The 22655-nt window shown below is 59.1% G+C and overlaps 3 protein-coding genes across 3 annotated transcripts; all 3 read left to right on the top strand.

The window, feature by feature from the left end:
* Positions 1–1990: 1990 nt before the first annotated feature.
* On the top strand, positions 1991–16603 carry JKF63_05286 (uncharacterized protein; the record flags this gene model as incomplete). The annotated part of the gene is made up of 1 exon (XM_067901253.1): positions 1991–16603. The coding sequence occupies one exon, from the start codon at positions 1991–1993 to the stop codon at positions 16601–16603; it is 14613 nt and encodes a 4870-aa protein (XP_067758255.1).
* A 1091-nt stretch (positions 16604–17694) lies between these two features.
* JKF63_05285 (uncharacterized protein) lies at positions 17695–17895 on the top strand (the record flags this gene model as incomplete). Its single annotated transcript, XM_067901252.1, has 1 exon — positions 17695–17895. One exon carries the CDS (start codon positions 17695–17697, stop codon positions 17893–17895), a length of 201 nt encoding a protein of 66 aa, XP_067758254.1.
* Positions 17896–20729: 2834 nt separating this feature from the next.
* Positions 20730–22415, top strand: JKF63_05284 (uncharacterized protein; the record flags this gene model as incomplete). The annotated part of the gene is made up of 1 exon (XM_067901251.1): positions 20730–22415. The coding sequence occupies one exon, from the start codon at positions 20730–20732 to the stop codon at positions 22413–22415; it is 1686 nt and encodes a 561-aa protein (XP_067758253.1).
* Positions 22416–22655: the final 240 nt, after the last annotated feature.

The following is a 22655-nucleotide window of genomic DNA, read 5'->3' as shown; positions in this document are numbered from 1 at the left end:
TGCGACAGCGTCGGGCAGCAGCAGCCGCGGCAGACACGAGCGCAACGTGAAAGCGGAAAAGTGGGCAGCTGTGGCTGAGGCGAAGGCAAAGGAACTTGACGCCTTTGAGGCCGAGCGCAAGCGCCAGCGTGACGATGCGGAGAATCAAGAGTCCGCTGGACTGGCCACCTCTGGCGGTGGCACCTCCGCGCTGAAGGAAGGTGGAGGCTTCATTTCTCGACTCGGTGAACTCGTGGTGAATAACATTATTGTGAAGGTAGAGACGGTTCACATCCGATACGAGGATGAGCCGACAGAGACGGTGCTCGGTGCCGTGCTTGGTGGCGTGCAGCTGCTGACAATGAACAAGTCCACCGGGCAGCCTATGTTTACCGACCCCTCCACTCTCCAGCGGATGTGGAAGCGCCTGGTGTTCAACGACTTGCAGATCTACTGCGATGACCCAACCCGCGTACGAGCCAACGCCGCGCTAGACCGCACCTGGTTTTCGCAGATGGATGACTGGCAACAATGGTACCACCGCATGCGGCAGCGCGTGCGGGACGGTAATGTGGCTTTGTCCACCATTCTTGGTCCTGTCTCGGGAAGCGTGGACGTCAAGGTGGTCTTCAAGTTGTTTGTGCGCCAACTACTGGACACACCGTTCGCAGACGTGGCGGTACAGCTGCAGTACGTGATGGCGAAGCTCACCCGGCCTCAGTACACGAAGCTTCTCCAAACCGCAATGTTCTTCACCAACAAGACTGATGCACTGGAGCTGCAGAAATTTCGGCCACGTTGTCCAGTACTGGGGCACGCGCGTGAGTGGTGGCGATACACTATTCACACAGTACGTACTGTTCTGCGGAGGGCGAAGCTAGACCAGGTGGTCGAGCAGATCTCGCGAGTGTGCAAGCGAGACTACGAAGCGCTCTACCGAGAGGTTGTGCGACAGAGCGTAATGACACCAGAGAAGAAGAAGGCCTACTCATTTGTGACGAGGTTCATGACAGTTGAGGATATGCGAGAGTCCCGAAAACGCGTGTACGCCCAGATTGCAAATGAGATTCACATGAAACGGAAGGATAACGAGATACGCAAGGCCGAGGAGATGGCAAGGCAGCATCAGGCAAGCGTGCAGCTGGAGCAAGCGCAATCACAAACGCGTGGCTGGCTTAGCTGGCTGGGTGGGCGCATTGGTGCGTCAGACAGGGGTGCCGCAGCTGCTCAGAGTGCCACCGCAAAGGAAATCGAGGCGGATGAGAAGCTGTTCAGGTCCATCGAGCTTGAGTACGGGATCAGCGCTGCAGACGCCGAAGCTGATCACACGGCAGCGGCCGACCTCAGCCGCACCGGCAGCACGAGCAGTCTACCGCCGTCGTACTGCTGGCTGCGCGCAAGCTTCGACCTCCCGCTCACGAGCTACCGCATCGACACAGAGCACGGGGACTTCATCACCCTCAAGGTTTTCCAACTGCGCGGCGGTGTGTCTTTGTATAACAAGCCGAGCTCGACTCTCTTCTTCTTCCGGACCAAAAATATCACCTTGGAAAATCCGGCCGCCGCCTCGGCGACTTCCATCGACATCGCCGAGGCCGCTGTACACTCCTCCAGTAGCTGTGGCAGCTTGGTGCCTTATCTCATCGAGGGCGTTCATCCTGGTCACCGCAGCGCCAAGTCAAGCCCTGGCAACGAGTGTGCCCCTATGCGGTCGCTCACGTACGTGGACAGCAGCAGCAGCAGCAGCAAGCAGCAGCCACCACTCGAGGAACCCACGATCTACGATGTCATTAGGGTGGACAAGAGGGAGCAGGGCTTGTCTTCACAGACACCGCCACTTCCACTCTACCCGGCTGAGCCAAGCGGCTGCATCTGCAGTAGCGGTTGCGAGGAGGACAAGCGAAGTAGGTCCCAGGACTATGACACGCCACTTTTCAGCATCATTGGATTTTTGAACCCTGTGGATCAACCGCTGCCCGACACGGTGGTGGATGCGGCGATCAAGGTACAGATGCTTCCGCTGCGCATCGTGGCAGACCCGCACACTATTGAGCAATTGATCGGTTTCTTCTCCCCCCCAGTCGGTGTGGACGTGTCGGGCTTTGCCGAGTCCACGAAACAGGCGGCGTCTGCTGTCGGGTCGGCGGCAACGCACGAGGTGCGAGCTGCCATGGCCAAAGCCAAGGGGCTGTACTTGACGGTGGATGCATCGGCTCCGGTGCTTATCTTGCCCAAGAGCCTCGACGCGAGTGCCCAGGAGCCAACCTTGTGCGTGTCCTTGGGTCGCGTACGCTTGCAGGCGCGCCCTCTTTCCGAAGCGGAAAAGCAGCGACGATTATCAGCGGCTGCTGCCATCACAGGCGGAGGGTCTGACGGCTCCAGTGCGGCGCCGTTGCATGCCACTGCGGCCAACGAGCCCGGCAGCCCCGACCATGACCCGGTGGCTGAGGAGGCACTTTACTATTACCCGCACAAGGCGAGCTTCTCGAAGTTTTACCTCGAGTTGACGACCCTGGAGTGGGCGATGCGGCGGCCACAGCGCGGCTTCTTGGTAGTGCCGGAGGTGTCTATCGCGGTGGATGTCCTGCAGCGCATCGATGACCATCACACCGCTCGTGAGGCGATGGTATTGAGGTTGCGAGTGCCGTCGCTCCGAGTGGCGTGCTCGGTGCACCAAATATACCTCATCACCACAATGGTGGATGCCTGGTTCTCCCGTCTAAAACCACCTGCTACCGTGTCGGGTTGCAGGGGGTTGCCAGAGGGCAGGACTGGTAGAGACGTCCCTGGTGGCACGGGTGGGGTGTCGCCGCCGCGCCTGGGCGTGGAGGAGCTGCGCTGCGGCGCCGCTGAGGTGAGCAGCGCAGGCGCAGATATGCATAGAGAGGGCCAGGATGGCACAGGCGCCCGAGGCAGAGGACCTCCAACACCGGGGAATGTCTCATCAGGGCCAGTGTCGCGGGCTTCGTCGCCCCCTTTTCCCAAAACTGAGGTGCTTCGTACCAGGCCGAACCAAAGCTCCACCGAGTCGGTGTCTCCAAAGGGCAGCAGTGATCTACCCTTGATGCGGCTCGAGCTACTCGTCGAAGGTCTCGGGCTTGATGTCCACGACGACAACTCGGACACTCTCACCGTAGTGCCACTGCCCGCTTTCCAGGTGGAATGCGCAAGCGCCGAACTCATTGTCGCCGTGCGCAGCCGCCACAAGAAGATGTTGTTGTGGCTGAAGCGGCCGCACATCGTTGCTGCTCGCGACACCGAGTTTCCTATCTTCTCTGGCGGTGGGGTGCGAGTGGATGTTCTCCTCTCTGAGGGCGATGCCCCAGTTGCCCTGGCGGTAGGCTTTCACTCCTCTCTGAAGGTGTGCATTGGCACACCGTGCGTGGAGCTACTGGAGACGGTCATGGACATGGTGAACCTCGCTCTCTCCGCCATGGATACTAGGGCTAGCAGCGCTGGTTGCGACACGAACAGGAGAACCGCGACGGCGGTGGAAGCGTCGGTGGCGGACCGTTCGGAGAGCGGGGGACTGGGACACTTTCTACCCCCCACCATGGCCGCCTCTGCCGTGGTGGATGACGGGGCCAGCACGAATGGCAACCCGGCGCTGTCGTGCTCCAAGAGCACTGCGAGTCGCATGAGTGACCTCGAGTATCAAATAGATCTTGTTCGACAACAGTGCTCGATGCCCAGCCGGCATGTGGCAGACGTCTTTGTGCGCATTCCGGGATCCATCACTGTCACGTTGCTCAACCGCGCCCCTGGAGAGAGCAAGGATGTACCGTTCGCCTCGGCGAGCATGCGCGCGATAAAGCTGCGACTGTCCAAGTACACAGTCAAGATGGACCTCTCCGGGCACGTCGGCGAAGTCTCCGCCAGCGTCCTGGCGTCTTTGGGCTTGTCAAAAGCCAACCGCACGCTACTCGCCTATCGACCTCCATCCGGAGATGGGGAGCCCGGGTGTGGAACAGCGCGTCTGTCGGGGTCATCGTCATCGTCATCGTCGTCGTCGTCGTCAGCAGCGTCGCATTCGCTCGATGAAAACGCACACATCATTTTTAGCTTTCGCAAGAGTTTGCCGGTCATGCCACTTTTCACCCAAGTCAATGGAAAGCGGTCGCTTGTGAATGCACAGGAACTGCGCTACTCCAGCGCGGTGGAGCTGCAGGTGGGGGCGAGCACCATCACCCTGGACCTGCACACCGTCATGATCTTCAAGACGTACTTCACAGCAGGACTCTTCTCACGCATCAGTCGAGTGGCGGAGCGGCCCCTGTACAATGGTCGCACCCTGCCGCCCACTCGCGAGGGCCCGCGGCTGCTCATGAGCATGCGAGTGGCGATTCGTGACACCCTCGTCGTCCTCCCCGTTGATCCACGCGCCGCCGCCGCCGACTCCAATCACCGTTTCTGCGCCTCCCTGGGGAAGCTGATCCTACAGAATAGCCTCCGTGCCAGAGAGGGACACGAGACCATGGGTATGTCGCTCAGTGAGGTAGACATGTGGCGTGAGGAGCTGCACGCTTCGGCTTTGCCGCCTCCGCACTCGCGCGAGAGCAGCAAAGCACAGGATGCGCCGCTACTCGTCCATCAACGCTCCTCTCTCTTGACTACACAGATGTGCCTGGAAATGGCGGTGCGCACCCCGATCGATCTTCAGTCCGAGGATCCGCCGTGCATCGACATTCGTAGCGAGGATGCGTCACTGCAGCTCCAAGAGACGGACCTGGTGCAGCTGGTCACACTGCTGCGTCAGAACCTGACCCGCACAGACCCTGTGGATATCGCCGCCTATACCTTGGAGACGTCGGAGGTGCGCCAGAGGGTGCTGAGCAAGGACGGCCAGTGTATCGAAGCACCGCTGCAGCACCCCACCTCCGCGGTGCTGGGGGACAACACGAGCTTTTCACGCGGTGGGGTTTCTTTCAAAGGGACGCGAGTGGGTGCAGTGGCGGGGGCGACTCGCAGCAATGAGGCGCTTTATGTGACAATGCGGATGGGCAGAATCTCAATGCTGCTTTCCGACACCCACGGCGAGGAGGCGAGCAACCCTCTCGCCGCGGGGTCGTCTCGCTTCCAGCTGCACAGCGCAGGTGTTTCAATGTCCATGTCACTTCCGTCTAACCGCCTTGGTGTGCAATGGAGGAGTCTCGAGCTGGATGACGTGCGGGACAACACCACCTCTGTCCTGGTGTACTGCGAGGCGGGCTCGCTGCACCTCGCTGACTCACTCACCACACACAAGAGTCTTATGCTGGACTTCGGCCTCAGACGCACCGCTATGTACACTACCGACACAGAGGAGGAAGGAAAGATGGACACTGGTGTGTGGTGTGACACGAAGGCCAGCAGCAGACTCGGCGACAGTAGGGCCAACGCGTCGCCCAACTTATCCGTCGGTTCCTCAGCGTGTGCTCCGAGCACGCGCAGGATTTCGGAGTCGAGCAACACCGAAGGCCATTTACTCACGGACACGCAGCCCTTCACCTTATCGGTGCTCTCAGCCGATTTCACCCTGCGTCGTTTCGCTGTCTCAGACCAGTGGCTGGCGCTATCCGACCTTGTCTGCAACGAGGCTGTCATGTCAGCCTGGTCGGCAGCTCAAACGGGGACGACGTCCATCATTCACGCATCCCCACCAACGAATGTAGTGGGGGGCGAAAGTGGAGATGGCGGTGCAGCGCCGCACGACAGGACCACTCTCTCGAGCAGCCGCAGTGGTATGCGCGTCGTCATCACGACGCCAAATGTGGTTATCCCGTTCCTCAACTCACGACGTGAGACGCTGATCGAGGCGAGTATCATTGCTCTCCTTGCAGATGTGGTGCAGCTGCCAACGACAAAGCAGGTTGCCGTTAAGGTGTGCGAGCTCAGTGTGTTGGATGTGCCTTCAGGCGAGAAAATTCTCTTCAAGCGTTGCGCCGATCGAGAGACGTCCTCCACTGTGGAGGCCGCAGGCGACACTTTTGCACCCGCTCCGGCCACACAGAATGACCGGGAGGGGGTTCTGGGCACGCCGTTTTCACCGCTGATCGGGGGCGGCGGTGGCGCTGCTGCTGACAATGCAAGTCGCGCGCCGGCACCATCGGCTGCGCACGGTGCTTCCATCTTGGCCACCACCGCCGAGCCGAACCAGTCCGAGGTGCTTCACTTCAGGTTCAAGTCGGACCCAGAAGCGAACATCAACAATATTCAATTAGAGATCGGCGAGCTGGACGCGCTGGTGTCAATGCCAATTGTGCAGGGGCTCGTGGACTATTTTACTTCCCCTGCCGAGCCTGTGGCAAAGATCGCGAGCCTTGGTGTGATGCGGGAGCAGCGGGCCCGTATGGCGGCTGCAGCCCAGCAAATGGCCAACTCCACCCTCCTTGTGCTGCATGTCCTCTGGCGGCAGCCGCGTATCATCCTCGCTGGCGACGCAATGCAGCTGCAGCGGCGGAGTGGAAACCTTGAAATGCGACTTGGTGTTATGCAGACGGCGGTGCGAATGAACTCCAGCGCTGCTGAGCTATCTGTGCTGGTGAATGTCCAGGAATACAGCATCCCCTCGCTCTTGAAGCGGTCTGCGCTGCGCTTTGCCTACGAGGCGCGGAGCGGTGTGGAGACGATCGGCCTTCACATGGAGCGGACAACGGCGCTCTTTCACCCCGCGGATGTGGAGCGACTCGTGCGCCTTGCGCAGCTGAACGTGCTTGTGCCTCGTGACGTGAACTACTACGGCCCATACGAGAAGGCTGTTCCGCAGCCAAACAGGGGCTCTGTCGCACCTGACACAGCGAGGATGGCGGCCTCGGTGGAGCGGCAATTCCACACACCGCCCGCGCTCACGCCCCAGGCGGATGGCGAGCCACCTGCCATGGTGGCACCACCACCACCACCACCACCCTCGCGCACTGTTCAGGTGCACATCAACGGCTTGTCTGTCGCTGTGTATGACACCGTTGGAGTCAACACGCACACACTCACGCTTGCCGCGCTGGACACCGTCGTCTTGACTGACGGCAGGGTAGCGCTTTGGGTGCCTTCGCTGTGCATGGTGGACCAGCTCACCGGCCGCTGCATGCTGCAGAGCGAAACTGTGTCCTCCTCGGGGAGATCCCAGTCAGGCACTCCAGCTGCGCGCGCGACAGCAGCGGCAATGGCGCCTATGGGGAGCGGCAGCGACGGCAACTTCATTGCTGCCGCAGTCGGCACTAGCGGCAACTTCGCTGCTGCCGCCACGACTGATGCCGCTTTGCGAGTGACCTTTAATCCTACTGAACGCACGTCAGAAGTGCAGATTGGCGCGGTTGTTGTGACGGTCATCCCACGTAGCCTCGGAACGCTTCTCAACACGCTCCTCTCCGTCCATATTCCCAGCCGTGACGAGCCTAACACTCTCGAAACCTCCTCCCCTCCCACCCCCTCCGCTGGGCAACCGGTCTTTGCCAACACGACTGCGTCAACAAGCGTCAGGCGCAGCGCAGGGTCCACAGATCGCATGGCTGCCGCCGCCGCCGCCGTCACCACCACCACCGCTGCTGCAGCCGTGGCACATGATACGTCGGCTATGCTTTTCACTTTCACTGCCACGCTGGGCGAGTGCCGCGTTCGTTTTTGCCAAGGCGACCGCGAGGTGGCGGTGCTGCGTCTTGCAAGCATTGCGTGTAGCTCGAATTCGTACCCCGACGGAGCCAGCGAGCTCGTTGTGACGCTGGACAACCTCTCCATGATTGACAGCGCCACTGTGAACACAAACTACCGCACCTTTATCTACTCGTATGAGGACGCCGAGGCTGGCGACGCGCCAAGCGCCGACAAAAATCTCACAGGCAATACTAGATCTGTGATGCGCACCCCAGTAGTACCGTTGGATCCACTGGTGACGTACGAGGTAAGGACGGATGCGGCGCCCAAAACTGATTTTGCACAGAAGTCTGACATCACCGACACTGCTGTATCAACGGCGCCGGTCTACAGGCGGCACATGAAGTGCCGCTTTGGGAGTTTGTGCTTCGTTGTGGTCCCGGACGTGGTGCGCACTGTCGTGAGTATCCTGCGCGAGGCACAGGCGCACATATCCGATTGTAATCGGGACAAGGCGTACACTTACGTCTCCGACCGCGCCGCAGAGTCGATGCGACGTAGAAACGAAACAGAGCAGCTGATGGAGTTCGATGTATTGGTGCATCGTCCACAGGTCCTGCTGGTAGACAAGCCCACCTCCACAAGTGGGGTGCAGCTCTCGCCCGGCAGCCTGATCGTCAACAGCCGGCTAGTGCTCCCCAGCGACATCACCCTCAGGCAAAAATCTGGCGTGACAGCAACCACCTACCCCTCCTCAAAGTCGCCTGAACTCACGGAGTCGGAGGCAAAGATGGCAGCCATGGCACGGGAGGTGTTTACACTGCATGTGCGGAAGATGGGCATGCTCTTGCAGGACGAGAGCTGCTTTCAAAAGGAGTGCACAATCCATGTCCAGTTTGAGCGTGCGCTGCCGACGTCGCTGGACGCGTCCACGAGGACTGTAGTAACCGCGGCTATGGGTACCGACCATACAGAAGAGAAGGCTGCAGTGACCGACGTAGAGGACGGAGCGGTCCACCATATGCAGTCAATGTTGAAGGTGGACATACCCGTGCTTTCCATGGCGCTTACCCACAGACAGACGGACTTCGCCATGGATGTTCTCGGCGCCTTGGTAAATGGGACAGAGACCAATCATGCCGTTGCGAAGACGGGTCCCACGCAAGACGGCGGACGCGCCATTGTGGGCAGCACGGTGGCGACCACCTCACCAGCAGATAACACTGGAGGGCAGAGCCGTCCCTGCAGTGCTGTGCACAGCTCACGTGCACCGCTTCAGTCGTCGAGTTCGCGCTGCACTACTGGCACCGGCGCCGATTTTCCGATGACAGCACCGTCAGAGACAGGAGCAGGCTGGCAAAAAGACGGCACAGCGGCGCGGGCTACTCTCCCGGCCGTGGCCTCCACATCGCCGTTCCTCCGAGAGCAGTCTGTGCCGCATCCCTACATGCATACAAAAGGAGGCCCGTCTACATCTTTCACTCTCATCGCCCACATCGGTTTCATGCAGGCTGACGTGGGCGATGTGTTCCGCTTGCAGCTTGAGGAGGCGCAAGTGCTCAGCACTGATGTTAGCACGACTGGGAAGACGACCGACGTCCACGTCGGCTCTCTGCGCGCGCAGCACGTCGGTGTCGAAGTGGTGGCTCCGCCGTCTTCAGACGCATCAGCGTCGAGGCCGTTATCTGTCAGCAAGGACGCGCGCACCGGCCCCCGCAACACCTCGTGCATTCAGGAGTTGGTGGACCTCCTAACCGTCACGGAGCTGCACATCCTCTACGTGCAGCCACAGCCCGACATCGACGTGGATGCTGGCTCTAGCGTGGTCGAGAACTCTGTGAGCATCTCCGCTGGGGTCTTCAGCGTGTCTCTCTCACCAACGATTCTTTTTGACACACGCGAGATGCTCTACCTCCCCTTCTACTCCAAGGTACTTCGCGTGCCTATTGACCCAATTCCGGTTCTCAGCCTCATGGACGAGACGACCACGCTACAGGAAGATGTGGTGCTAGATTACAAGCATGTTCTGTGGACAGCGAACCGCACGCGGTGCTGCTATGTGCTGGACCTTAACGGCCACAAACTGGTGTTAACAGATGTTCCCTCTAGCCAGATTGTCTTGTACGAGGGCTGCGAGCTGACCATCACGAACGGCACCGTCCATATCCCGGGCATGTACACGATTGGCTCGTATGTGAGCTTCGCACCCTCTACGGCGCTCTTCACCACCGACAGCGTTCGGTTCGAGAAGGAGTTCTTGAACTTGCCGAACAAGGCCTTTTGCAGGCCATCTCTGCCCCCGCCAACGGAACCCTCAAGTGATGGCGTCGCGCGGGGCGGCCGTTTGGAGGGTCCTCAATCACCTAGAGGCGCGCACTTCTCGATTTCTGAAACATCGACTAGAGCATTTCTTATGGACGATAGGGGCTCATCGGCGGTGGCAGTACCACACATGCCACATATCACCACCACCGAACTGCGCGATCGCACTGTTCGGCTGCTGGCCAGCTTCTCGTGTGACGCGATGGAGGTGCGAATGCTTTCGGAGGAGGTGGTGGATCTCTCAATCGCGCTGCGCATGCGAGGTCGTGTGAAGTTTCTGCAGGAAAATGAAAATGAGAAACCGATGCGGCGCTCCGTGTCTTTGCAACTCCTCGGCGTCCGCTCAGGAGAGAGCGAGGAGCACGTCTTGTTGCCTACAGACATAGTGATGAACGTTAGCGGAGTGGAGAGCGTGAGTGTGTCGCTGGTGCTCGACTCGATCGAGTTTTGCACTCGCGCGACGCTGTTACGGTCGCTTGTGGAGATTTGGAAAGATTTTAGCGCTGCCATCATCGAGGAGACGACTATCTCGCGTGTAAAGTCGTGCATCGAATACGAGACCCAGTCTCTGGACCCGCTATTGCCAGTGCTGACGGCTGGCGAGTGCGAGCACTGCGGCCAAAGTGACGCCTATTTGGCGCCAGCGGCGAACAGACCCGGTATCCTGTGCTACAAATGTTGCACTGGTCACGATCACGTTCCAGCGATCGACTTTCGGGTTGAGGTTCCCTTGATCGATGTTATCATGATCGGTTCGAAGAGCGATATGGCCCACATCTTTATGCGGAACGTGCTGCTCTCCATCAACCCCTCCATGGACTTGGACCTCGTGATGCGCATGTCGATCTGCGGCTTCAGCAATGCGGCAGCTGTTTGGGAGCCGCTCATTGAACAATTCGACGCCACCATTTCTGGCAGCGTCAAATCACACGACTACAAGGTGCACACGGATCGGTTTGACTACGTGGTGTCACCCCACAGCCTCCGCTTAGTGAGTGGGATGGCCGCCGACTACGGTGACGCTGCCGCGCTGCAGAAAAAACTTCGCAAGCGCTTCTCTCGGCAGAAGCAGCTGCGAATGCAGCTGGCTGCACCGATTCAGGGCTCGCGCATGTATGCGGACGCCGTCGCCCTCGACGAGGACGTGTGGCTGCGGCAACAAGAGGAGGAGGCACTCAGCCTCAACGACGCGGACGCTACTGGGTTCAATCCTTTTCGCTCGATCGGTGACGCTGATAACTCGTCAACGGCAGTCAGCGGCACAGCGGCGAGTCTGGTGAAAAAGTCTATGTTGGATACTCTTTCAGAAGCGAACGAGCAGCTGATGGGCTCTGGCGTCGGGGCTCTCAAGGGAACGACACCATTGGATAGCGATGCCCCAGCGCTTCCACCGAAGCGTGGGTATGCGCATGTGTACGTGACGAGCCACTGCGACGTTGAGCTTTCGATCAGCAGCCACCACATCGCGCCTCATGGCGGTACGCTACGCTTCGTGGCCAGAGAGTCGTGTGTGACTATCAGCCGCAGGGTGAAGCCAGACGAGCCGCAGCCCGAGGGGTGCGCCACTAACATCGCCAACCCGCCCTTGTACCTGCAGACCGAGGATATGTTGGTGGAGACAAGGGTGGTGCTGGGCCAAGAAGAGGGCGGATGCCACTTACGCCGCACCGTTACAATTATTATTTATCCTCTGCATATCTCTCGCACGATCATTTGCCTCGAGAACCGGCTGTGCTGTGCACTGGCGTCGACCCCAAACAACCCGCCAGTGCAACCGAGTGGGCGCTTGTACATGGCGCCAAAGGCCGACCTCAACACCGCCATCTTTGTAAAGCCCGTCGGTGCATTGGACAGAGTCGAGTACGAAGCTGGAAAGCCCATCGCGGACGCGCTAAGCGGCAGCTCCTCGTGCGTACCGGCAAAGATGCCTACACTACAAGAGGTACTCTGTGGCGCGTCTTTAGTCGTCTCGTGCAAGGCTAAGACCGCTACTGCCAAGTCCATGGCTGTTGTTGTTTATGTGCGTCAGGAAGAGATGCGCGGTGGTGTGCCTACCTTCGTCATCGTCATTGCGTCACGCTTCCGCCTGCGTAACCGGCTACCATACCGACTCATCGTGAACGTAGTCCCAGACGCCGATGGCTCGCTGGCGAAGAGAAAGGTGTTGTTGCGACCCGTACAGCCACTCGCAAGCACCGTGCTGGGGGCGCGCCAAAGCGAAAACCTGGGTCTGAACGAATACAGCTTGAACCAAGTCGCGTTTATGCTGGAGGTGCGTCAGCCTGCTCCCCGCACCGCGGCTGTGAGCACGGCTGCGTCTGCCGCCTCTGCGTCGTCATCACTGAAAGGGCAGCCGGCGAAGGAGGAGGAGGAGGAGGAGATCTTTACTACGCTGATACCCACTGCTGTCTCGCGTGACAAACCCTTCATTATTCTGCGCTCCCGGCAGCAACGCCAGCTCGTGATTCGCGCAACGTATGTGACAAATAGCTCCACCGTCACGTTCTCGACGCCGTATGTTTTGCTGAACCACTCTCCGATCCCGCTGACTGTCCGGGAGTGCACGCGAAGCGGGGAGAATCGAATGTACGAGGCGGAGCCCAATTTCAGTGTCCTTGACGCCAACATGAATGCGAGCATTGCTGCCTGTCCCATGAACATCCGCAAGAGCGAGGAGTTCTTCGTGAACCTCTACCACAAGGGGTACCGTGGCACCTGCGTCCCCCTGCACGCGCAAGAGCGCGGTGTGGTCATTATGGAAAGCGGCAGCGCGCGAGCTGACCGTAAAAAAGGCTCTTCGTCGACTGACAGAAGTAGTGGAGGTGACAAGAAGAAGGGCACGGTGTCGACTGCGTCTACGCCAGCCCCCACGGTTATTCATCTTGCTTACTCATCGCAGGTGGATCCGAACGGGTCGGTACTGGTCATCATTACACCACGGTGGGTGCTTGTGAACCGCAGTTCTCTGCCCCTCTACGCCGCTCCGTCCACGTACGGTGGCATAACGGCGGAGGCGGCGGCAGCGGCAGCCACCACCGCCGTGGTGGCTGCCCAGCAGCAGAAGTCCACCGAGGGCGGGTGCAGCGGTGAGCTGCCGCCAAAGGCGTCGCTGACGCTGCGGCAAACGGAGGTGGACGCCATGAAGCACGTTCTCCAGGACATGGCGGCGGCGGACAGCATACTTTTCCTCTCTGATCCCCCAACGCAGGTGGTGGCGCTGCCGCCGCAGAGCGCAACTCCACTTCTCGAGACCCCCTTTTGCGGGCCCGATGTGGGCTACCATCTCCATATCCTGCAAAGTCCATTTGCCCCACTCTACGGCACGCCGGTGGGGATTGAGAATATACACAGCGAGCTGATCATTGTATATGAGCCCCTTTCCGATACCAGCGACTGCGCAGCCGGCGAGAAGGCCTGCTGGGCCCGCAGCAAAGATCACAGCCGCGACCGGTTCCTGGAGGTGATGCTCACGGTAAAGGACTCCTACACTTACATTGTGCTAGAACCGCAGGCGTATGCGCCTTACCTGCTGCTCAATCGTACTGCTTACGCCATTGATGTGAGGGACACCGCAGCGAAGAGCAAAGGTCGGCTGATGGCGCGCGTCGCCCCCGGCTGCGGCACGGAGCTGCTCCTCGACAGCACCGTTACGACGCTGATCCAGCTAGAACTCTTCAGTTCCGACGGTGGTCGCCGACTGCACGAGGTGTCCTTCGACGTGGGCCGACCCATGACCCGGCGCGAGGTAAACGACGCTTCCGTGTCGGCCACGGGCGTGCTCTACACGCTTAGCTTTGGCGGACACGGGCAGCAGATCATCGAGATCACGTCGGCAAAGGCTGCCCTGCCTATCGCCTACACGAGCATCGCGACGCCCCCAATTCCTATCAACGTGCTGCTCAACGTGGCGGTTGTGACGCTGTCGGTCGTGATGCCGAACAAGGACGTCCTGTTCTGCGCCATCACGGACGTGCGCTTCAGCTGGGACCGGCAGAATGACCGCGAGATGACCAAGTTCAGCATTGAGAACTTCCAAGTCGACAACCAGACAGAGGTGTCCCCGCGGTACGACTCCTGCGTGCTCTCACTTCGAACGTCCAAGTCCGTGGCAGCTGCTTCTGGCTACCTGGAACGCATCCTGGTGCCCTCCAAAAGCCTCATCTGCCTAGAGGAAGTGCGGCTGGACGTTTTGCCGCTAGCGGTGCGCGTGTCTGACACGCTTCTTGTGGCGCTCGCAAGCTTTGTGCAGGCGGTGCGCACTGGCGAGGACGCGCGGCAGTTGAAGCAGGCAAACCAGAGTCTGCTGGGGGGTAGCACGAGTACGTTTGGTGCGCAAGAGGCTGCTGCTGCCGCCACCGCCGCCCATGAGCGCAACCCGTCACCGACAGATCTGTATCAGCGGGCACCTGTGCAGATTGATATTTGGGCGTCGCGGCTCACACTCGAGCGTTTGATCATCAATCCCATCGTTGTCCGCGTGTGGCTGACGCGTGATGTGGATGAGCACGACTTTTTCCGGGAGAACATTAACGTGAAGGATGCGGCGCTGCTGTCCATGATGGTGTCTTCGTGCGAAGACGTCGTGGTGGCAGCGCCCGGTATCGTCACGGCAAAGCAGAGCAGCCGACTGGGCATATTCGTTCAGTGGGTGCTCAAGACTTACACGGACGGGCTGCTTTCCCGGCTGAAGGGTATCCTGCTACAGTACGCGTCGTCGCTGCCGATGATTGGAGCACCTCTCAAGCTTGCCACCGGCTTCGGAAGCGGCGCCGTGCGCCTTTTCCGTGAGCCAATCGAAGGCCTCTCGACGTCGGCATCGGCGTTCGCGATTGGGCTGGCGCGCGGCTCTGCTGGGTTTGCGCAAGAGTTCGCTGGGGGCGGTCTCGGCGCTCTCTCGAACATCACTGACTCGTGGTCGCGGCTGCTGAGCATGGGCGGTGGTGTCTCCGAGCGAGATCGGCGCAAACAAAACATCTTTACTGGTATTGCACGGGGCATCAAGGGTGTGATCCAGCGTCCGATTGAGGGCGCAGCCGAGTCGGGTGCCACCGGCCTCCTCAAGGGCACGGCGCAAGGCCTCGTTGGCGTTCTGGCAAACCCGATGTCGGGGCTGCTCTCGGACATGTCGCGGGCAACGGGTACATTGGCAAAGATCGTCACGGACACGTACGTTCCGAAAACGCGGCGACTGCGGCCGATCCGCGACTTCTACGCCAACGGGGGCGTCGCCCCCTGGAGGTCGGTGGTCTCGGTGTATCAGTACCAGCGCATCCAGGCTAGCACCCGAACCTGGTCCGGCGACCATCTCATTTCCAGTGTTGACGGCCCGGCGTGGTACCCGTCGAAGCGTGAGAACCTCACGTTTGGAAAGAGCCGGACGCCCATCCCGCAGGACCGCTGGATACTCGACCGATTTCACACAAACTTCATGGGGTGGACGTACAGCACCAAGTACTACGGGATCTACTCGGACCGACTGACAGACAACGTTCGGGTGCGGCGAATGCGGTGGACAGCGTTGATCCGGCCCCTCCCGTACTCGCGCGTCGCCTGCTACCTGAACGTGTGCCCTGGTTTGGAGACCCAGCAGCGTCGCACGGCATCGCTTGCTTCCACGGTCACCACCGCAGCGCCACTGGAAAGCACGATTGTGTTTGCGCAGCCTGGTGCGTTGCATGCGACGACAGTCGAGCACACCAAGGCGCGCAATCGGCGGCTATTTGGCCTGCGGCCCTTCGGCCAGTCGCGGAGCAGCAGCGTGACCGGTAGCGGCGATCGGTCCAGTAAGAGGTCGTCCTCGAAGTCGCGTGGCGCCAACGCGAACAATTTGCTGGCGGAGGAGGAGGAGGAGGGGGGTGAGTCGACAAATCTAACGGAGAGAATCAACGAGCGCTTGCGCAGTTGGACAGCAGCGGGTCGTAATGTTGGCGTGAGGGGCACGATTCTGCGAAGTCACTCGGGCATGCTCGACGACAACGAGGAGCTGCCCGACGCGACTGAGCCGCCGCTCCTCGGTGACTTGGCGAGGGCCCAATCGTCGAGGGTGCTGGTTCCTGGTGGCGGCAGCACGATCATGGTGCGGGCACCAAGTGCGCCACGCGATCGACAGAGGAGAACAAGGTCCTCTCACTCACGCAGCAACTCCGACCTGGACGCCATCTTGTCGCCGGGGATGTCGGGGTATGGGGATTCGTACACAGAGCACCGCGACAACCGCCGCTCTCGCAGGCAGAATAGCCACGACGGGGAGCAGGCCAGAACTGCTACTGCCTCAGAATTCGCTCCGGAGACGGTTGGCTCCCGTGTGCCGGCTCCCGCTCGCTACTCCCGAAGCGCCAGTGGTAGGATGCTGCCGGTGAATGTGGACGGCTCCGTGGCCCCCGTCCCTGGCGCGTCGCCGATCCCGGCGCCGCGCACAGCGAGTAACGCGAACGCACCACCGGCGAGCACAATTGTCGAGGTGTACGAGTATGAGAAGAAGGTGCCGATGCTCGGGTGGGGGAAGCGTTTTCTGCCGTCCGAGTGCCCGGCGTGGCAAGACGTGCATGGCCACGAGGTGCCGAGTCGGCGGGAGATACACGCGCCGGCTGGGTGGATCTGGGTGACCGATTGGACGATAATTGGTGGCGCTGAGGACGGGTGGACGATCCTTGGCACAGAGGAGCGCAATGTGCGGCGTCGCATGTGGCAGAGGCGTCTCGTGAAACAAGTCGTCCCGCCATCGCCGAATAAGTAAGGGATGGGTGTAGAGGGAGCGTGGACAGCAGAACAAGGAAAGTGAGGTGCATGTTGTCTTTCCTTACACGGGAGAAGGGGAAAAGGGGTCTCATCCACGAGTATGTGGGCGGGTGGGGGGGGGGAGGAGGAGGGAGACATGACGGTGATGTGCCTTGCTCTTCTGCTCTCCTGGCACCGCTTCACTCAGTGTTGAGTTGAGTTTTTTTGGGCCAGTGCGAAAGATATGACCACCTCTTCTTTCTCTGTGTGCGTGTGCCCTCTGTTTTTTTTTTCTTTTGTCAAGCACTACTGTGTGTTTGTTACAACGAGACCTCCTCCTCCCCCCCCTTACCACCACCACCACCACCAATATTGCAGCATATTATGGTGAAAGTTGGCGTACATGTGAAGATATGAGGAAAAGAAAGAATGATCCTGGTGCCAGTAATTGTCGGATTCAAGCACCTTGCTCCTCCTCCCCCCCCCTCCTCCTCCCCCCCGCGCGCGCGAGAAAATATTCACACACATAAACGCCTGTCTCATGCTGCTTCTTGAGTTTAGCTGACTTGAATGGGCCGCTTCCGTGTCCCTTCCGTTGATACGGTACCTCTTGTGTTACCTTTCACTCTGTGCCGAGCACTGCTGTTGCTCTGGGGTGGAGGTGATGATGATGGGGGGGGGGAGGGGAGGGGAGGGGAGGGTGGAGGGGGCAGGCAGGCAGGCAGGGGATGAGGAGACGGGGCGTTTTTGATTACGCTCGTGCGCCTTCCTTCGGCCTCGTGAGGGCAACTACTTTGTATCTTCTGCATACCCTCGTTTTTCTTTGCAGTTCTTCTTTGCTTCTCCACATCGTCGTTGTTACTGGACCTTCTGCGGGACTTACCCCCCCCCCTCCCCCCTCCGTCCCTCCCTCCCTCCCTTCACACACACACACACACACACACAATCCGTGGTGTACGATCGATAGCCCCACTGTCACCACCGCTATCTTTTTTTTCTATTTTGTTGGTGTTACTCCCTTTTCTCACTTTTGTAGACCACACAGTATTGTTCGAGACGAGTTCACTTTCCCTCCTCATCTGCGTACGTGTTTATCTGTGACATCGTCACATGTCTGCTAATCCATCAACAGCCGCCGCCGCCAACGGCATCGGGGCTTCCTCTACGCCATTTGAACCCTCCAAACAGGAACCAATGCGTCGCCACGAACCGGCTAGAAGCACTCCAGATCTCCACCGAGAGACGTCGAGAGCGGTGGAGAACGGACCGCGGACTCTGCCCACATTGCATACCATTGGCTCGTCATCCTGAAAAAGGGAGGGGGGGGCGTAAGTGTGAAGAAGAATGTGCATGTGTAGCATTCTCCCTAGAGTCCCGCCTCTTTCATCCGTCTCCTACCCTCACCACCCCACCGCCACTGCTGCTGCTGCTGCTCCGTGTCTCCACCCTGGAGTAGTCGGAGAGAGAATGTGACGCTCGTGTGCCCCGAGATGGCAAAGGAGGAAAGAGGAGTGAGTGGGATGATGTGTGTAACCGACAGCTAGCGTTTTTTTCCCTCCTAGACGTACGTACGTATATATGTGTGTGTGTGAGTGTCTGTGTGTACACACACACCAGGGGGGAGTTTTGCTTTGACTTCAGTGACTCCCCCCTTCTCCCTCTTTTGTTTCTCCTACTCGCGTATTTTTTTTTTTATGGCTGATAGCGCAGGGAAGAAAAAGGGGGAGGGGCGGGCGCTCTAGAGAGGACCGAGAAAGACGTTACGGGGGTGGGCTCGGGGGGCTGTAGGCGCATGGCAAGGGTGAGAATACTGATTGCTGGATCGCAGTGACATAGAGCAGTTGGTGGGCCTGCTGCTGCTTTTGCCAGCGCTGGTAGCTCCCATTCCCCCGCTTCCATTTCCCTCGTGAGCACTTGGCGTGTTCATCCCCTGTGGCGTATGCCGCCGTGCGTGTGCCCCTTTGACTTTCCCTGACTTTTTTCTGAGATCACTTTACATCTACACACACCCGCACACACTAGCTTCTGACAATGCAGGGAAAGAGGGGTGGCCAGGCCGTGTATGTGTGTGTGTGTGTATTGTGTATTGTGTGTACGCCTCGTCTCTTGATATCCCCTGATTACATTTCAATAAAGACGTTTGATGGAGAGGAGTCGGCAAAGAGCGGAATGCGTTGTAGTGGGGGGAAAAAAAGGGGGACCTCAGGGTGTGAGAATAGGATTGTGGTGCGCACATATTTGTGTGCGGTAGTGGTGGCGGTGGGGATTCGGTCGTGGCACACACATCCTTAAGCGGCGGTGAACCCCTCACCCCCAGGCAACGCCGCCAGATGATCTCACTTCCCCAGACATGTGAATCCCCTATCACCGGGGCCCTGCGTGTTGGCGTGCACTGTGGCGCACATCTTTGTTCGCCGTTCATACACTCGCCCATTTGCTCTACTACTCCTACAGAGCCGCCGAAGCGCTCATGGTAGTCCTTTAGGTGGTGCTGCTGCTGCTACTGCTCCTGTGACGACTTTCTCCTCCTCTTCCTCCTTATGCAATGTTGTCCTCGCCGCCAAGTTGACTTTGCCCCTTTCTCGCCGTCCTTCTCGCTTTCACTCTCCACCCCCCCCTCTCGCTCTACACTCACCCCCCACCAAGTTTACACACAATACACGAGAAAACAAAGGTTGTGTGCTTGTGTGTGTATGTGTGTGCAGGAGGAAACAAAAACCAAAACCCAAACCCAAACCCATCAGTGAATAGAAAGACGTGCCTTCGACGTTTCACCCAACGAAGAAAACGCACTCCTCACAATTCATCTCTCCCTATTATTATATCGTATTTGTCTTTGTTCCCCTCGCCGTGTCTCGTTCTGTGCTGCTCTTGTTTAACCCCCCCCCGCCCCTCCCCTCCCCGCCCCTCCCCTCCCCTCCTCTCCTCCTCCCCTCATCATCTTTTTTCCCTTCTCATCTTTTGCAGTTGTTTTCACATTGGCGCCGATCATCACCCGGCATCATACGCATCACTACAAGACACACTCGCACTCGCACGCATTTTTTTCAGTCTTTTTTTCCCCTCTATTCGGTGCTGTTTCATCCCTCTCTTTATCTGCGTGTATCTGCCCTCCCCCCCTCCCCTCCCCCTCCCCTCCCCCTCCCCCTCCCCTCTCTCTTTCTTAGTGTGTGTAGTGTCTTGTGTACACTTTTCTAGTCCTCGGCTCATTTTGTGGTGACGGTGGTGGTCTTGCCGCCCCTTGCCGCCCCCTCCCCTTCCCCCGTTTCGTTGTGCGCGCCTGTAAGTGTTAGTCTGCCTTTTTTCTTTTCTCATCAATACAAACCTCACCTCTCCTCACCTCCCCTCCCCCTTCCCCCTCTCTCTCCCCCTTCCCCCCGTCCTTCCTCCAAAAAAAGCGAAATTCACTCGAACACTTTTCTCCACACGTATCCGCGTCAGTCCAGAGGGGGGGGGGTGAGTGTGCTGCCCTATCGACTCTGGAATCAACTGTTGGCTCGTCATCGCTCGCAGAGTGGCGACGTTTTACTCCCGTTTTTTTTTCTTTTGTATTTGTTCAGCATACAGGTAGCGAGTGTGTGTGTGTGTGTGTGTGTGTGTGTGTGTGTGTGTGTGTGTGCTGGGTGCGGGCGTGCGGGAAAGCAGGACAATACGCCTGTTTCCAGTTGCAATCTTCTAGGCACACGCCCACACGCATTTCTATAGTCCTAATATACATACATCTACATATATATATATATACATATATACATATATTTGCTCAAAAAGAGAGAGTGGTGGTGCGCGCCTCTCCCGGTTGTTTTTGTGTTTATCAGAGCATAGTCCCTTCTCTCTTTCCCGCTTTTTTTTTTGCGTCTCTGTGCTTTTGTCTCGTTTATCTTCGTGGGTCCTGAGTCCCCCCCTCCCCCTGCATCCCCCTCCTCCCGAGGTGGTGGTCTTTTTTTTCTTCGTCGTCTTTATCTCTCGCTTTTTTTCACCCCCGCGCGTGTTTGTCTCTCTTTTTTTTTTGTCTTTGTGTGTTGTCTGTGCGCTTGCCGCGCACACGTATACCTCATCTGTTGTGGTTTCAACTCATATTGCCTACTGTGTATCACTCTCCCCCTCCCTCCCCCTCCCCCCCCCTCCCCCGCCGAAAGAGAAGAAAAATGAGTGCAGTGAAAACACAACGACCGGCTGAAGCACCCAGGCTTCCCATGGCGCCGTCTTCCCGCTACCTATCAGAGCGTCGAGCACTACGCGTCCTCGATCTTGCTTGCCCCCGCTCTGACTTGGGCTCACGGAAGAACTGCGCCTACCTCGTATCGCAGCGCCGCATGACGATTGACGACGCAATCGATTTTGTGAAGAGCAAGGTAGGGGATACGAATGCCACGGCAGCAGCGACTGCGACAACGACGCTGTCGCGCCCAGGGGCTACCATGACCAGGGAAACAGGAAGAGGCTCGGCGGCGCCAGTCGCGGCTCTGGAGGACACCTCCCGCATCCCGGTTAGGACATATCGGCTCCCTCCAGCCCAAGTGAGTTCTCGTGTCTGTGAGCGGGAGGGCATCGACGACGATAGCGACAGGGGCACACATTATGACGGATACCGCTCAGCGCGCACGAGGCCCCCGTTGACCACGGCTGCCAAAGTGACAGCGACACGCTTGGCGCCTGTGTCGGCGAGTTCTGCGGCACCATCCGTAATGCCAGCGGACGCGCCTGGAGAGAGAGGTGAACCGGCTTCTTGTACGACGCGCAGGGAGTACAGGCAGAGGACCTCAGTACCGATGACGACACCACCTGCGGCAGCGTTGAGACAACAATCACTTGGGGCAGCGCAAGGCGAGCGCCGTGTCTCTGGTACAACGGCTACTGCTTTGGCCAGGTCTGGAGGGGACGCGTCGCCTTCGCATCGCTGCAGGGAATCAGATCAGAGCCCCAAAGAGCTGGACAGCTTTCACTTGGCTCCCATGCGAGTCACTCAGAATAAGGAGCAGCTTGACGGGTCGAACGCGCGACACCGCAGTGTACCATCAGCAGCATATAAGTCTCGCGAACTAGCCGCAACGGCGCTCGCGGAGGGATTGCAACCTTTGTCGGGGCCGAGGTATAACGCGTACAACGACGACGCGGCTGCAACTCGAACCCTCCTTCCGTCTGCCGGGTCTCTTCCTCAGAGAAGGCCGCTTCAACTCCAGCCATCGGCGCTATCCTCGTTATCCCCTCTACGTTTGAGCGAGGGTGTAGCGAAGAACAACGCAGCGCACAATGCTCAGGGGCGGGAGGACGCGTACGAGGGCTGCGTTGGCCCCGAGCCACTGCTGTCCGAGCTGAAGCGGGCTACGGAGGAGGAGCGGGCCGCTTTTGAGGCACAACAGGCGAAAATGTTGTGCTACTGGTACCGCGACGACACCTCCAAATTTGACAAGAAACTCTCGAGTTATGGCCCAGGGCAGGTGCTGTTCTTCAAGACAAGCCTGGCCGGCGAGCACAAGGTGCGGGATCACTGCCGGTTACTGGAGACCTTGCTCTTCACGAAGCTCATCCCGCACCACACATTTGACATCGCCGATAGCGAATTCTTTCAGCGTCGTATACGAAAAATGTACAAACATGCCGCAAAGAAGAACACGATGCCCAAAATGCCGCTGTTGTTTGTCGATGCGAAGCTCATTGGCAACTTTGAAACAGTTCAGGAGCTGGAGGACTGTGGCGAGCTCGATACAAAGATGATCGAGGCCGGCTGCCGGGTGCTTCGCCAGCGCGTCCTCAAAGCGTATGGGCGCCGGAAGGCCGGCTTCGCTGCAGAGCCTTTGGTGCTCTCAAGAAAGGGTCGCTCGGGCAAGTAGTACCACGTTCGGGGACGCGCGATACCGCCGTCGCTGTACCTCCTCCTCTGGGTGCTTCGAAAATGACTGTAGCGCCAGCCGCTTTCCTGTCGCCCAGGGAGGATATCGGGGCTGAGGGCCACTCCTTCAGGACGCGGGAACCACGACGGCAGCACGTGTTCCCATTACCTCTTTACCCGGGTCGCGGAGGCGCTCCAAGTACCGACGGCAACAGCTGTGCACAGGTCCCGTACCCCCCTC

The sequence above is a fragment of the Porcisia hertigi genome, chromosome 16, assembly GCF_017918235.1.
Source record: "Porcisia hertigi strain C119 chromosome 16, whole genome shotgun sequence".
Lineage (NCBI taxonomy): Eukaryota > Euglenozoa > Kinetoplastea > Trypanosomatida > Trypanosomatidae > Porcisia > Porcisia hertigi.
The sequence above is the reverse complement of the archived record's forward strand: the minus strand, read 5'-3'. Positions and strand labels throughout refer to the sequence as shown.